Consider the following 13560-nt stretch of genomic DNA (forward strand, 5'->3'; position numbering starts at 1 on the left):
TTGTTCAGTTGAATAGGCTTCCTGTTTCAAATCCTTATCAGACTCAAAGCTGTTGTTTACTGTCCAGTGTAGTAGTGATACCTCTGTAGACAAAGCATTGTATTCATCTTGCAAGTTTCCCAAGAGAACGAGTGCTCTGTCCAATTCTGCTTGGATTTTACATACTCCAGCCATTTTTGTGATGTAGTGTCCCTATTACCCCTCTAGGGGGATTTTAGTTCCTAAATGTTCCTTTCAGCTCAAAACCAAAAGTCCAGTTATTTTGTATCAGCCCTCCTTATTTTCAACAAAGTTATACCAAATAAAGCAGCAAAAACAGCAGAAACAATGTTCTCTTTTTCCAGCTGACAACTAGCTGACTAACAGCTCACTTGACAGCTGTCAAAATCTTCAATGCAACAGGCTTTCTCATAGGACGTTCCTGGGTCTCGGGGGGGGGGGGTGAAATTTCAGCTCCCAAAATTCTTTTTATCCTCCAGTAAATCTTCTTATAGTGTCAAAACCGTGAAGTCAGGATCTTTCATTAAAAAACAAGAAACAGATTCTCTCGACCTTAGCTGCCCAGTCCTTTGCTTTAAATTGTTTACAAAGAGGGGGGGGTGGACTTCCTTTTTAGCCCCTTCCCGCTCGTTCCAAATCCAAAATTAAAATTTTTTTAAGGTTCCAATCTCCGTATTACTCACGGGTTTATGTTTTAGAGTCCAGTCGGTCTTGGAAGAAGTTGGCGCTCTCTGTCAATGGCTTGCGGCTTCACTCCGTAGGCGAGGGAGTACTCTCAGCACCACGCCTCACCCTGCCTCCGTTCCGAAGCCTTTAAAAAGGCTCCGTCGCGGATTGGGGGGGCGCAAATGGTGCCCGCCGAGTCTCTGTGTTCACAGGCATCCGCGCCTGTGATTTTAAGGGTCTCCGCTTCGCCGCAGCGGCCAGACCCAGACGCTACGGAGCCGATTCCCTCCGGAGCTCGGAGGGAATCCGCCATTAAACAATGGCGCCAACCCGGAAGTCTTATAAAACGTTTGTTATCTTGATTTCTTATTCTTCCGGTAAGTTTCACCATTTCTGCATATTCCATAAGTTTTTTTATGCATTCTGTATGCATCTTCCTTCACTGAGACTTCTGCTTCTTTCCACTTCTGGGCAAGTAACATTCTTTCTGCTGTAAAAGGTAAAGGTAAAGGGACCCCTGACCATTAGGTCCAGTCGTGACCGACTCTGGGGCTGAGGTGCTCATCTCGCTTTATTGGCCGAGGGAGCCAGTACAGCTTCCGGGTCATGTGGCCAGCATGACTAAGCTGCTTCTGGTGAACCAGAGCAGCGCACGGAAACGCCGTTTACCTTCCTGCCGGAGTAGTACCTGTTTATCTATTTGCACTTTGACGTGCTTTCGAACTGCTAGGTTGGCAGGAGCTGGGAAAGAGCAACGGGAGCTCACCCTGTCGCGGGGATTCAAACCACTGACCGTCTGATTGGCAAATTCTAGGCTCTGTGGTTTAACCCACAGCGCCACCCGCATCCCCTTGCTGCTGTAGTAGCATACATAAATAAAATTCTATATAATTTAGGTAGTTCTGTCTTTCGCACTTTCTCCACATCTCTTTCGCCTGGAGGTTGGCAAGCGGGAGGCCAGCACCCATGAGGGAGGGGCAGGATTGGCCTAGGTGCCTCCAGTTACTGACCTCTACCCTATATGATTTGGGTTGCATGAAAAGTCTCTCTAGTGCCCTCTCTCTTTCTCTCTGTGTCCTGAGAGTTTAAAATGTATCTCCTCAATGGCAGCCATCACACATATTGGTGCATGCACGTTTCTGCAGTTTAGTCCTCCACACGATACAAATGCGAGCAGACAGCCATGCACCAGGGTACTTGATGGAGGCCACACCTGACTGTGAGCCAGTCTGAGAAGTTTTGGTACACCAAGAGTCAGATGATGATGCTATGTTCTTACTGTGGGGTATGAAACACAGAGCAGACAAAGTACAACATTCCTAGAGAGGGATGTTTGTTCAGCCAGTAGATAAACTTCCGGTTTCCTCCTGGGCTGGGACAAACTTCCTCTACATGTGACCAGAGGTGGGCGTGACCTTACCTGTGCCTTACAAAAGCACAGGACTGGCCACCACATCTCTCTCTTCTCCATTTTGCTTTCGCCGAAGAAGTATCCGCCTGAGATGCTCTCTTGGCCTCCAAAAGAGAGGACAAAGGAACTATCTCCTTATGGGATAGATTCCAAGTGTATATATTTTGTAACTTAAGTCTGCCTTCTGGAATCCATTTGTGAACAGAATGTGTGAGTAAACTATTTTATACTTTTTATACAAGACTGTGCTGTGTCTATTTCTTTTTAGGAGGGAACAAAAGGGGAATTACCAGGAAACTTATTTTAGAAGCTTAAACAAGCCTGGTAAACCTATCCACTGTGTAAATTTTAAAATGGGAATGTCACTCTGCTACATTATAGAACTTGGTAATGCAAGTTGGAAAGGATATTGTTAAACAATATATCCTCTCCTGCCTCCCTGAACATTCCCACACTTACCATATGTCTTTGGTTGAGTTGTATCTTCCGTTTTCAGTTCTTCCAACCATACTGCCAATATCATGGAGTCCGAATTCCAGAGTAGCTCATTTACCTAAAGCAACATGGATTGGGGTGTCGTATGAAGCCGGAGCCATTTCCAACAGAATTTATTTTCCTTCAGTCGAGTAACATCTCCTTCACAATTTAAAACAATGATTTCTAAAGAATTCTAAATCCCTCCAAACAAGGGAGGGCAAGAAATCTTCAGATTCAGTTAGCTGACTACTACAGTGGTACCTCAGTTTTCGAACGTCTTCCGTTCCAGAAGTCTGTTCGAGTTCTGAAACATTCAAAAACCGAAAACTGAAAGCAGAAGCCTCAATACGGAAAACTCAAAATGGAAGTCACATTTTCTGTTCAACTTCTGGTGTGCATTCGAAAACTGAGGCATTTACTTCCAGGTTTTCGGCATTCGAGTTCCGAAATGTTTGACTATGGAGGCGTTCGAAAACCGAGGTACCACTGTATTCAGTTTACAAACCCTTCAGAAAGAGGGTCATCCTACCTTGACTTGGCCTTTCTGGAAGGGAAGTGTGAATTCACCATGAAGAAGTCCGTTTTTTTCAAAGAACACAACGTCATGTTTGTTGGCTTTATCTTGTGTGGATGCAATTAAGCTTCCAGAGGGCCTCGACAAATAAAACGAAAGTGTAAGTTAGGACAACATTTCAGACAATTCCTCAAACATGCATTTTTATTTTTTTAAAAAAAGATGAAGTAGTGAAACGTCTGTCATAAGGAAAGGTGGAAAGGGGAGAAGGGAGACCCTATATATATTACAGAGAGCTTCCTCCTGTGTTTTCTAGAGTACAACCCCTCAGAACAAAATGGTCGCCACTGAGAACCAAGCTTTCCCCTCCAGCACGGCCCCCATCTACAAGCATCTGCAGGAACTTTTCCAGGGGGGAGGGTGAAAGCCAATACTACAAACATATACATACAAACAGACATTGCTAGAGTCAGAGAAAAGGGCTACAATTTCTCATAGATCTGGGAACTCAACAACAGTGAATCCTGAGCACTAGCTCTAAAGCCTTGGCCTCTGATAAATTTATATGCAAGGCCTACGCCTTCATTGCTCCTCAATGCCCTGCTGTCTGGGAGGCAAACAAAACCGGTCCACCCACCACTGAAATTTTCACTTCTTTCCCCATTTCCCTCCATCTCTTCCAGCCTTTAATCCAGGCTTCCTCAAACTCGGCCCTCCAGCTGCTTTGGGCCTACAACTCCCATGATCCTTAGCTAGCAGGACCAGTGGTCAGGGATGATGGGAACTGTAGTCTGAAAAAACATCTTGAGGGCCGAGATTGAGGAAGCCTGCTTTAATTAATGGCACCGCTGCTAAATTCAACTTCACAAACTACATTTCCCAGGATCCTTTGGGGGGAGCCACGACTCTTAAAGTGGTATGATACTGCTTCAAATGTATAGTGCAGATGGGGCTTAAGGGTTTCAACAGTGAAGTCACCACCTTTAAAATCCATGGCTGGTGAAGTTTCAATGGGCATATGTGAACACAACGCAAACTCATTGCGCACCACAAAACACAACTCTTCCCTACTCACTTCCACGCCAGTGCTTGTTCTAATCCTGGGACGGGCTCACTTGTAGTCTGCAGAACAAGCTCTCTGCTCCACACCCTGACTTTCCGAGCGCCTGCATTTTCGAGGGGGGGGGGGAGGAGAGAAACATGCGCACAGTAGACTCATTAGAATTGTTTTCCAAGCTTCAGGATCTGCAGACTATGTTTCACCCATAAAGTCTTCCAGGCAGCCTTATCAGACAACACAGGTTAATATTAGAATCTTGAGCAGCTGTGCATTCATTGCTCACAGTCTGTCTGATGGAGACTTTCCTCTTTTTAAGGAAACTGGCGCAACGCCTATCATTATGACCGTACACATTATGTGTGAACCCATGCGCAGGGACACCATAGGTGTGTTTGCATGCAATATACATGTATGTCCTCTGCACCCGGGTGGCGCTGTGGATTAAACCACTGAGCCTAGAACTTGCCAATCAGACGGTCAGTGGTTTGAATCCCCGTGACGGGGTGAGCTCCCGTTGCTCTTTCCCAGCTCCTGCCCATCTAGCAGTTCGAAAGCACGTCAAAGTGCAAATAGATAAACAGGTACTGCTCCGGCAGGAAGGTAAACGGCGTTTCCGTGCACTGCTCTGGTTCACCAGAAGCAGCTTAGTCATGCTGGCCACATGACCCGGAAGCTGTACTGGCTCCCTCGGCCAATAAAGCGAGATGAGCGCCGCAACCCCAGAGTCGGTCATGACAGGACCTAATGGTCAGGGGTCCCTTTACCTTATCTACCCAGTATCCCAACTGCAACACTGTAGCCATGAGAGAAAATAAAAATGATGCACTCAAGGACACCACTGATTACCTCAGTGCCTGGGGTGGGAATAGCTCTTGTGTTTCCTTAACTGTGTATCAGGCTGTGGCCCGTTTATGTTACTGCAACAGGAACCACATAGAACTGATATAGCACATCTGCCTATGTCTTCTTGGAGTTCTGTCTCTTAAGGAGACATTAAGGGTATGAACAGAGCCATGAGAAATACCTTAACAATATATGTTAATAACGGTGATGATGATAGAGTATTCTTACTTTTTAAAATACGATTTTTTTTATCCCTTATTCAAGCAGGTGTTATGTGTTTTTTTAAGCAAAAAGCATTTTATTGTTCTGAACTCATACTAACCTGTCTCTGGGCAAACAGCACTCACTGCAAAGTACTGTCCATCTCCTCTCCAGGTGATTCGAGGTCTACGGTCATCCCATGGCAGAGCAGGCAGCACTTCCTGGGGAAATAAATGATGATGCACTTCCTGTTAACCGAGACACAAGAGGCGGGTGGCCGTGTGCCATTTACTCCTAAGTCCCCCCCGCTCCTTGTTTGCTAGCTTAATTTTCCCACAGATGAGACTGAAAAACCGAGAGCCTACTCTGATTGGCTGCAATCGCATGACACAGTAAACCATAGTGAACGACAGCAACAAACCACAATCTCTGGCTTTACAAACTGTTGTTTGCTTCAACCCCAAACAAACCACAATATACGATATGAAACCATTCTTTGCTAAGAAATCATGGCTTATTGGAACAGAACAAACCAAAATCCCCACTATGAACATATCACTAATTTAGGAACTGTGATTTGTCGTTCCATCCTATGCTAGGAGCATGGCAATGTGAGAGCGATCCTCACGTTCAGAGTAAACAAATAACTATGGGATGTGCAAACTGGGCCTTATATTTCAATTCAGTGTGTGAATAGGTTTAGGGACCTTCACGAACGAGTGGACATTTCAAACTGGATCGCCTCAATCCAGCACTCTAACCACTACACCACACTACCTCTGTGATCCTATTTAATGCAGGTATTCCAAGAAGAACAATTCATTCAAATGGGGGGGGGTGCCTTTCTTACATCCATCATTTTGCCACTGTATACTTTTTATACTTATTTGTGTACACACATAACCAATATTTATAATGAATACAGTACCACTGGCTTGGTGCGAGCTGCCTTCTTGCCTTCTGATCCATGAAACTGGGTTTCCTTTTTACCCCAACCAACAGTAATAAACTTTCCTAGAAGTTAACAAATTAGCAGCATTTGTGATGTGACACTTTCAACAATCTGACAAAAATGTATTGCCCACCCGATCAAGCTTCACAAGACTTCATTCTCGTTCTCAAAATCGTTTGCAAGCTTTACAAGTCACCATGCCAACCATCTGATATCAACTTCATTGCTGGAGACCAGCAGTAGACCTTAAGAGTTTATGAAGTCTTGATTCAAACATAAACATGGTATCTCTTTCTATTATTCTTACAGGGGGCTATACCTCTCCATCCACAGATAAGCTAAAAGCGTTTGTCACATTTCAGGGACACATTCCAGCCAGGCAAAGATAAACACACAAAAAGGACATGGAGCAGGGCTAGGTAAAGGTCCAGTCGTGTCCAACTCTGGGGTTGTGGCACTCATCTCGCTTTATTGGCCGAAGGGGCCGGCGTACAGCTTCCGGGTCACGTGGCCAGCATGACTAAGCCACTTCTGGAGAACCAAAGCAGGACACGGAAACACCGTTTACCTTCCCGCTGGAGCGGTACCTATTTATCTACTTGAACTGGCGTGCTTTTGAACTGCTAGGCTGGCAGAAGCAGGGACCGAGCAACGGGAGCTCACCCCGTCGTAGGGATTCGAACCGCCAACCTTCTGATCGGCAAGTCCTAGGCTCTGTGGTTTAACCCACAGCGCCACCCGTGTCCCTGGAGCAGGGCTACTGAAGGCTAAATAGTTATCTGGAGGGCCACATGTGGCCCACAGGCCTGAAGTTCCCTGCATCCTGCATTGTAGAGTCTGCACTGAACAGGAGCTTGAACTAGGTGTCTTCTCAAGTCCCTTCCAACCTTGTAACAGTCAAAATGAGCAGCTGGATCCAGTTGTCTGCTGCGGTAATTTCAGTTTTCATTTGGTTCTGCCTATGCATTTCGTTCAATTTTTAAAACTGCCGCCGTGCAATTTTTGAGCATCCCGTATCTGCAGCACCAACTCACCTTCTCCAAAGTCATCTTGGTGGATTTGACTTTCTGTAATAGGTTCAAAGTCCCTCGTCATCAGGATGAGAGTCTGCTGACCTGTGCCATAGTGTGAACAGCAATGGACATTAAAATCAAGATTCTGCCAAGATGAACTAATATAGCTTTCTTATCACACCACAGAATTCCAACCCTTCTTCAGTGGGTGTTGGGACAGCACTACATTCTCTTTTCCCAGACCAGTGTTTTACTTATATCATTAGCATTACATAGTCTTCTCCAGTTCTCATACTAACCTGTCTCTGGGCAAACAGCACTCACTGCAAAGTACTGTCCATCTCCTCTCCAGGTGATTCGAGGTCTATTTAACAAACACGGATGTACGTTGTCTAATACTGCTTCCGCCCCAGTTTTTCTTTATTATTTGGATTTGGTACATTTCATGCAACCTACCTATACATTCTACCACATTAAATGCAACATAAATTGTATAAATAAAACAAGAGATTTAGGCTACAATGATGTCTTTCAACAAGCTTTCTAAAAGCTTAAACCCAGTTGATAACTGTATTGGATTTGACTTGATTTTATGTACTGGTATGTGTTTTTCTGTTTGGTTTTTAAATGTTTCAATATATACAGTTTTAACTGTTTTTATATACGTAACTGTTTTATATATGTGATTAAACTTCGAATCGTTTTGGGATGCCTCATATGAAGCGATTTGTAAGTGAACTAGATAAACAAACATGTGATTCCCAATATTTTAAAGTCTTCTAAAAAATAATACAGTGGTGCCTCTGGTTACATTCTTAATTCATTCCGAAGGTCTGTTCTTAACCTGAAATTGTTCTTAACCTGAAGCACCACTTTAGCTAATGGGGCCTCCTGCTGCCGCCACACCGCCAGAGCACCATTTCTGTTCTCATCCTGAAACAAAGTTCTTAACCTGAGGTAATATTTCTGGGTTAGTGGAGTCTGTAACCTGAAGTGTATGTAACCTGAAGCGTATGTAACCTGAGGTACCACTGTATTCAGTTAGCACATGACAAAGACATTTAAACTCGAAGAACAGCTGACAAAACAGTAGCAGAATATTAACTTAATAGTTATTACTTCTGTATTGCCATTAAACGTAAAAAGTGACTGCTTTCAGTAGGAGCTTCTGGATCTTACAGACCCAGAGACTTTGTGCAGATCTGATGCTGGTTCAAAGAAAACCTTGGTCTGCCAATTGGTTCATAAACAGGTATGTGCTCCCATCCCTCTTGCTCTCATCAGAAGTAATTCCCCCCGCCCTAAATCATACTGATTTAGCGTTACAGGTGCACTGATGCTGACAACTGTTGAATGCTATCTAAGCAGGTTTTCTTGTCAAACCAAGGCCTGAAGCCAAGCTTGGAAGTTGGTTCGGTGAAGAAGAGAATCGGATTCACAGCCAGCACTGGTGAACCTGTAACACTAACCCGGAAAGAGCATAGTTCCCAAGGCCTATTATGGTTTTGCAATGGGTCAGCGTTATATCATCTCCAATGGACCAAAAGGTAAGGAACGAGGCTGATAGGATTGGCTTTGGAATGTTGTTCCACACCTGTGGCAAGGAGAACGAGCTCTTGGTCAGGACTCCAGCTCATCACAGTTAGACCGCTGTCCACACTCCCGACACACTCCAACTGCAAAAAGATTGAAGACTGTTAACTCATGCTGCTGCTCCTGTGCCTTTTAACAGCAGCCTGACACAACCTCACAAGGGATTTGACAGTGTCAAATGGAGGATAAAGCCATTAAAGGGTACTAGCCGAGGTTGCGATGTACTCCCTCCAATTACAGAGGAAGTATGCCTCTGAATGTCAGCTGCAGGGAACCACAAGAAGAAGAAGAAGAATTTGGATTTGATATCCTGCTTTATCACTACCCTAAGGAGTCTCAAAGCGGCTAACAATCTCCTCTCCCCCACAACAAACACTCTGTGAGGTGAGTGGGGCTGAGAGACTTCAGAGAAATGTGACTAGCCCAAGGTCACCCAGCAGCTGCATGTGGAGGAGAGGGGAAGCGAACACGGTCCACCAGATTACAAGTCTACCGCTCTTAACCACTGTATTCAGGTCCTGTTTAGAGGCTTCCCATAGGGCACAGCAGTCCAATAGGTGGCCCGAGGGCCACATATGTCCCTTGAGGGCTTTTTTGTGGCCTTCAGCAACATTTGACGCTTCCACAACCCTTGTGCTGCCTTCCCAAAGTCAGTAAACAAGGCGCTGTGCTATGGGAAGGTGGTGTGAGGGCTCTGATAGGATCCTAGCGTCTCCTTTTAACTTTCCCAAAGCCTAGTTAGTGCTTTCCCAGCTTTGGGAAGGAGGTGGAAGTACTCTAGATGTGGCAGCTAGACTGGTGACTGGGAGTGGCCACCGAGACCATATAACAACCAAATAACACCAGTCCTGAAAGATCAACATTGGCTACCAATACGTTTCCGAGCACAATTCAAAGTGTTGGTGCTGACCTTTAAAGCCCTAAACAGCCTCGGTCCAGTATACCTGAAGGAGCGTCTCCACCCCCATCGTTCAGCCTAGACACTAAGGTCCAGCTCTGAGGGCCTTCTGCCGATTCCCTCACTGCAAGAAGAGAAGTTACAGGGAACCAAGCAGAGGGCCTTCTCGGTAGTGGCGTCCTCCCTGTGGAATGCCCTCCCATCAGATGTCAAGGAAATAAACAACTATCTGTCATACCTGAAGGGTGTTCAGATTGCACAGTATGACATCTCCAGTCGCAGTAGCCACACAGACAAATTCCTGATCAGGCAAATCCTCAATGCCCACAATGAACCCGCTTCCATCTTCTGGCAGAAAACCCTCAGCTAGCAAAGAAACTTCATTTGTGACCTTTAAAACAGAGACAAGCACCCGCTATAATGCAAACACGTTGATTTGATCATGCGAGTTGGCTCTTAGCGGAAGACCACTACCAACATATGCGTTAAACTGCAGTTATTTGCTGGTGCTCCTGCAAACTGCTGGAATCATCCTAGCAAAAATGCATGTTCATCTGGCATATACATAATCTACAAAAATATGTGGATATATTTTGATTACCCTTTTACTAGGATTCTGTGCAATGGCTTAGCATCCAACATACCGGGAAATTATAGAATGCCTCTTTACTGATTGCTTTGAGATGCTGGTGTTGATGGGTTAATTATTTTTATATTAATTGCTGTGATGAATTTAAATTCTGTTGTACTTGATGAGATGTATATTACCCCGTATATCTTGAGGTTGATGGGCACACTACACATCATCATCATCATCAACAACAACACCATAATAGAAAGCAGTGGTTTGCAAACTTATTTTCTTAGGAATCTTGAAGTCCTTTGGAAATCTGTCAGGGGTTCCTTACTGAGAAGATCAGTAATAGCATAGAAAATTTAGTGAAAAACACTATAACTGAACATTCCCTTCAAAGTGCAGTCATGGGAGTACAGTGAGCAAATTCTGGTGCACTTTTGGTTCATGAAAGGGACGCGGGTGGCGCTGTGGGTAAAACCTCAGCACCTAGGACTTGCCGATTGTCAGGTCGGCGGTTCGAATCCCCGCGGCAGGGTGCGCTCCCGTTGTTCGGTTCCAGCGCCTGCCAACCTAGCAGTTCGAAAGCACCCCCGGGTGCAAGTAGATAAATAGGGACCACTTACTAGCGGGAAGGTAAACGGTGTTTCCGTGTGCTGCGCTGGCTCGCCAGATGCAGCTTGTCACGCTGGCCACGTGACCCGGAAGTGTCCTCGGACAGCGCTGGCCCCCGGCCTCTTAAGTGAGATGGGCGCACAACCCGAGTCAGACACGACTGGCCCGTACGGGCAGGGGTACCTTTACCTTTTACCTTTGGTTCATGAACATAGCAAAACCTAACAAGCCTGGTCAGCAACAACCAGCAAGACCTGGAAGTATGTTCTAGAATATATCCCAGAATCCTTTGCAATATGCAGAGGTTCTGTAGCAGAGGCACAGAAATGATTCTTCAGCAGACACACCAATATGGCAAGGATTTCCTGGGAGCAGAAAATCGAAAGGCTGCCGCCTTGAACATTTTAGTGTTTATCTACACTCTTCTGCAAATATATATATATATATATATATATATATATATATATATATATATATACACACACACACACACACACAATTTGAACAACGTCTTTAATAAAAATTATCCACATGCTTTCTGGCTTGCAAAATTAACTCAAGAATCTAATTTTTTAACACCAGAAATTATCTCTGTATGGAGTAGTGAATAAAATACATTGTTGAAAGCATGCTCAGGTTCAATTCCTTCCTTTGACTGAAAGTATTTTATGCCCAAATATTCACATCATTAGGCCTCACCAAAGGCTCACTATGGAGAAGCGGCAAAAGTAGTTGGCAATGGATTGTTGCTAGGCAGGCAGTTCTTAGAATGTAAAAACCAAAACTGACATGCGATATCTCACCTCTTGTGTGGCAGGATCCACCTCCACAATTCCATACTCTGTACTGACTAATAATGTCCCCTTGTCTGCATGGAGACAGAAGCCTTGAGGAGTTCCAACAGTCCGGACTGGCTGGCATTCCCAAGTTCTCAGCAATTTTAGATTTCTCATGCTGTCTTCAGTGCATACAACTGAAAAGGGGTAAAAAGGAATTGCTCTTCTCGCCCTAAAGACCAACCCAAAGTAACGGACTGCACCTAAATAAAAAAGAAGAGAGAAGCATGCATTGAAAAATGTTAATTCTTGAACACAAATATTTGAAACAGTGTCAGGAAACTAAAATTGGAAGTGCTTCCAGACAGGGGGCTTTATATGGATGTCTGCAGGGCCGGATTTAGGTTTGATGAGGCCCTAAGCTACTGAAGGTAATGGGGCCCTTTATATGTCCAGCTATCCTTTGTCAACAACAAATTGTCACTGTTTTTTGTGTTGAATATATGCTATATGGTCATTTATGGACCTAATAGGCATCTAAAGCCATTTGCACATAACAAAATATGTATTTTATCAAAGTAAATGTTGAACTGAAATACAATTAAGAAGAAGAAGTATATTAATAGTGATATTTTAGGGAGCAGGCTAGCAGGCAGGGCCCATTACTTACATTATAGGAGCCTACACAACACAAAACACTGTTGCTGTATGTAGGTTTTATTTTATTTGTTTTTTTATCTTATATTTTGGAAATGTACATCCAGTTTTTCCCCCCTTTAATTTTTTTTGGGGCCCCCAAGAGAGTCGGGCCCTTATAGCTTATACGTAAATCCAACACAGGGGCGTGGGTGGCGCTGTGTGTTAAACCACAGAGCCTAGGACTTGCCGATCAGAAGGTCGGCGGTTCGAATCCCCATGATGGGGTGAGCTCCCGTTGCTCGGTCCCTGCTCCTGCCAACTTAACAGTTCGAAAGCACGTCAAGTGCAAGTAGATAAATAGGTACCGCTCCAGCGGGAAGGTAACGGCGTTTCTGTGCGCTGCTCTGGTTCGCCAGAAGTGGCTTAGTCATGCTGGCCACATGACCCGGAAGCTGTACACCGGCTCCCTCGGCCAATAAAGCGAGATGAGCGCCGCAACCCCAGAATCAGTCACGACTGGACCTAGTGGTCAGGGGTCCCTTTACCTTTTAAAACCGACACTGTATGGTTGTAACAAACAGATCGGTGGCAGAAGACTTGCATGCACGAGGAGTACAGATCCTACAGTAAACACCCGTCTTGAAACACCTATTGGTAGAACTGTCACTGTACCATGATGGAGAGCTAGCTAGTTTTAAGCACATCCAAAGATTGTTCTGTTTAAGAAAAGAAAAGAAAATGGGGGGAGATGGAGGACTATTTTGCAACCAGGGGCCCCGTCATTCCGCCCTTCACCTGCTAGTAAGGTGATAATTCGCAAAAACCAGACTCCTCAGCTGTGGGAGAGGAGAGGGCACCCCCAAGCCCTGGGGTGCAGGCGGCACCGCGCGCTCACCTTACAACCAGCGGCTCCCAACTGCCCGCGTGCAACTTCGCCGGAGACGCAGCGCGCCTGCCAGAGTCAAGCCACTGTGCGGGCAGAGCGAGGGGTCGAGCATGCTCAGTGAAGATCGCGAAGCCGAACCGGAAGAGGGCGGCTCTGCGCATGCCCGGAGGCATTCTGAAGCCGAACCAAGTGAGGGCAGCGCTGCTAAGCCAGCGGTAGAAATCTCATCCTGGCCATTATATTTAAAGGGAGCGTGGTGGTTCCTTAAGGATCAGTCCAGCCTCAGAGTCTGAGACTTCAGCGACTTGTTTGCCCTTTCAGCAGCCTTTAGTGCCCGGGAGTGGGTTCTTTTCATTGAAGAAAAACTGCTTAGGGTATTAAGAGTGGTTTGTTGTTGTTTTTTTAATAAAGGGTATCGTAAGAAAGAAAGTGGAATCCTGAA

General features: G+C 45.2%; 1 protein-coding gene across 3 annotated transcripts in view; it reads right to left on the reverse strand.

Annotated features, from left to right (window-relative positions):
* ELP1 (elongator acetyltransferase complex subunit 1) overlaps positions 1–13235 on the reverse strand; it is a 44385-nt gene extending 31150 nt beyond the window's left edge. For all 3 annotated transcript variants that reach the window (XR_008328171.1, XM_053370659.1, XM_053370658.1), the window contains exons 1-10: positions 13128–13235; positions 11621–11856; positions 9867–10019; positions 8732–8813; positions 7159–7239; positions 6101–6186; positions 5294–5393; positions 4144–4234; positions 3084–3207; positions 2537–2630 (exon numbers count right to left, since the gene is read on the reverse strand). Coding sequence is in view for 2 of the 3 variants with exons in the window: in XM_053370659.1 (XP_053226634.1) it covers positions 2537–2630; positions 3084–3207; positions 4144–4234; positions 5294–5393; positions 6101–6186; positions 7159–7239; positions 8732–8813; positions 9867–10019; positions 11621–11770 (961 nt within the window). In the remaining variant the exon portion in view is untranslated. The remainder of the gene's footprint in view (positions 1–2536; positions 2631–3083; positions 3208–4143; positions 4235–5293; positions 5394–6100; positions 6187–7158; positions 7240–8731; positions 8814–9866; positions 10020–11620; positions 11857–13127) is intronic.
* Positions 13236–13560: the final 325 nt, after the last annotated feature.

This window comes from Podarcis raffonei, chromosome 17 (genome assembly GCF_027172205.1).
Source record: "Podarcis raffonei isolate rPodRaf1 chromosome 17, rPodRaf1.pri, whole genome shotgun sequence".
NCBI lineage: Eukaryota > Metazoa > Chordata > Lepidosauria > Squamata > Lacertidae > Podarcis > Podarcis raffonei.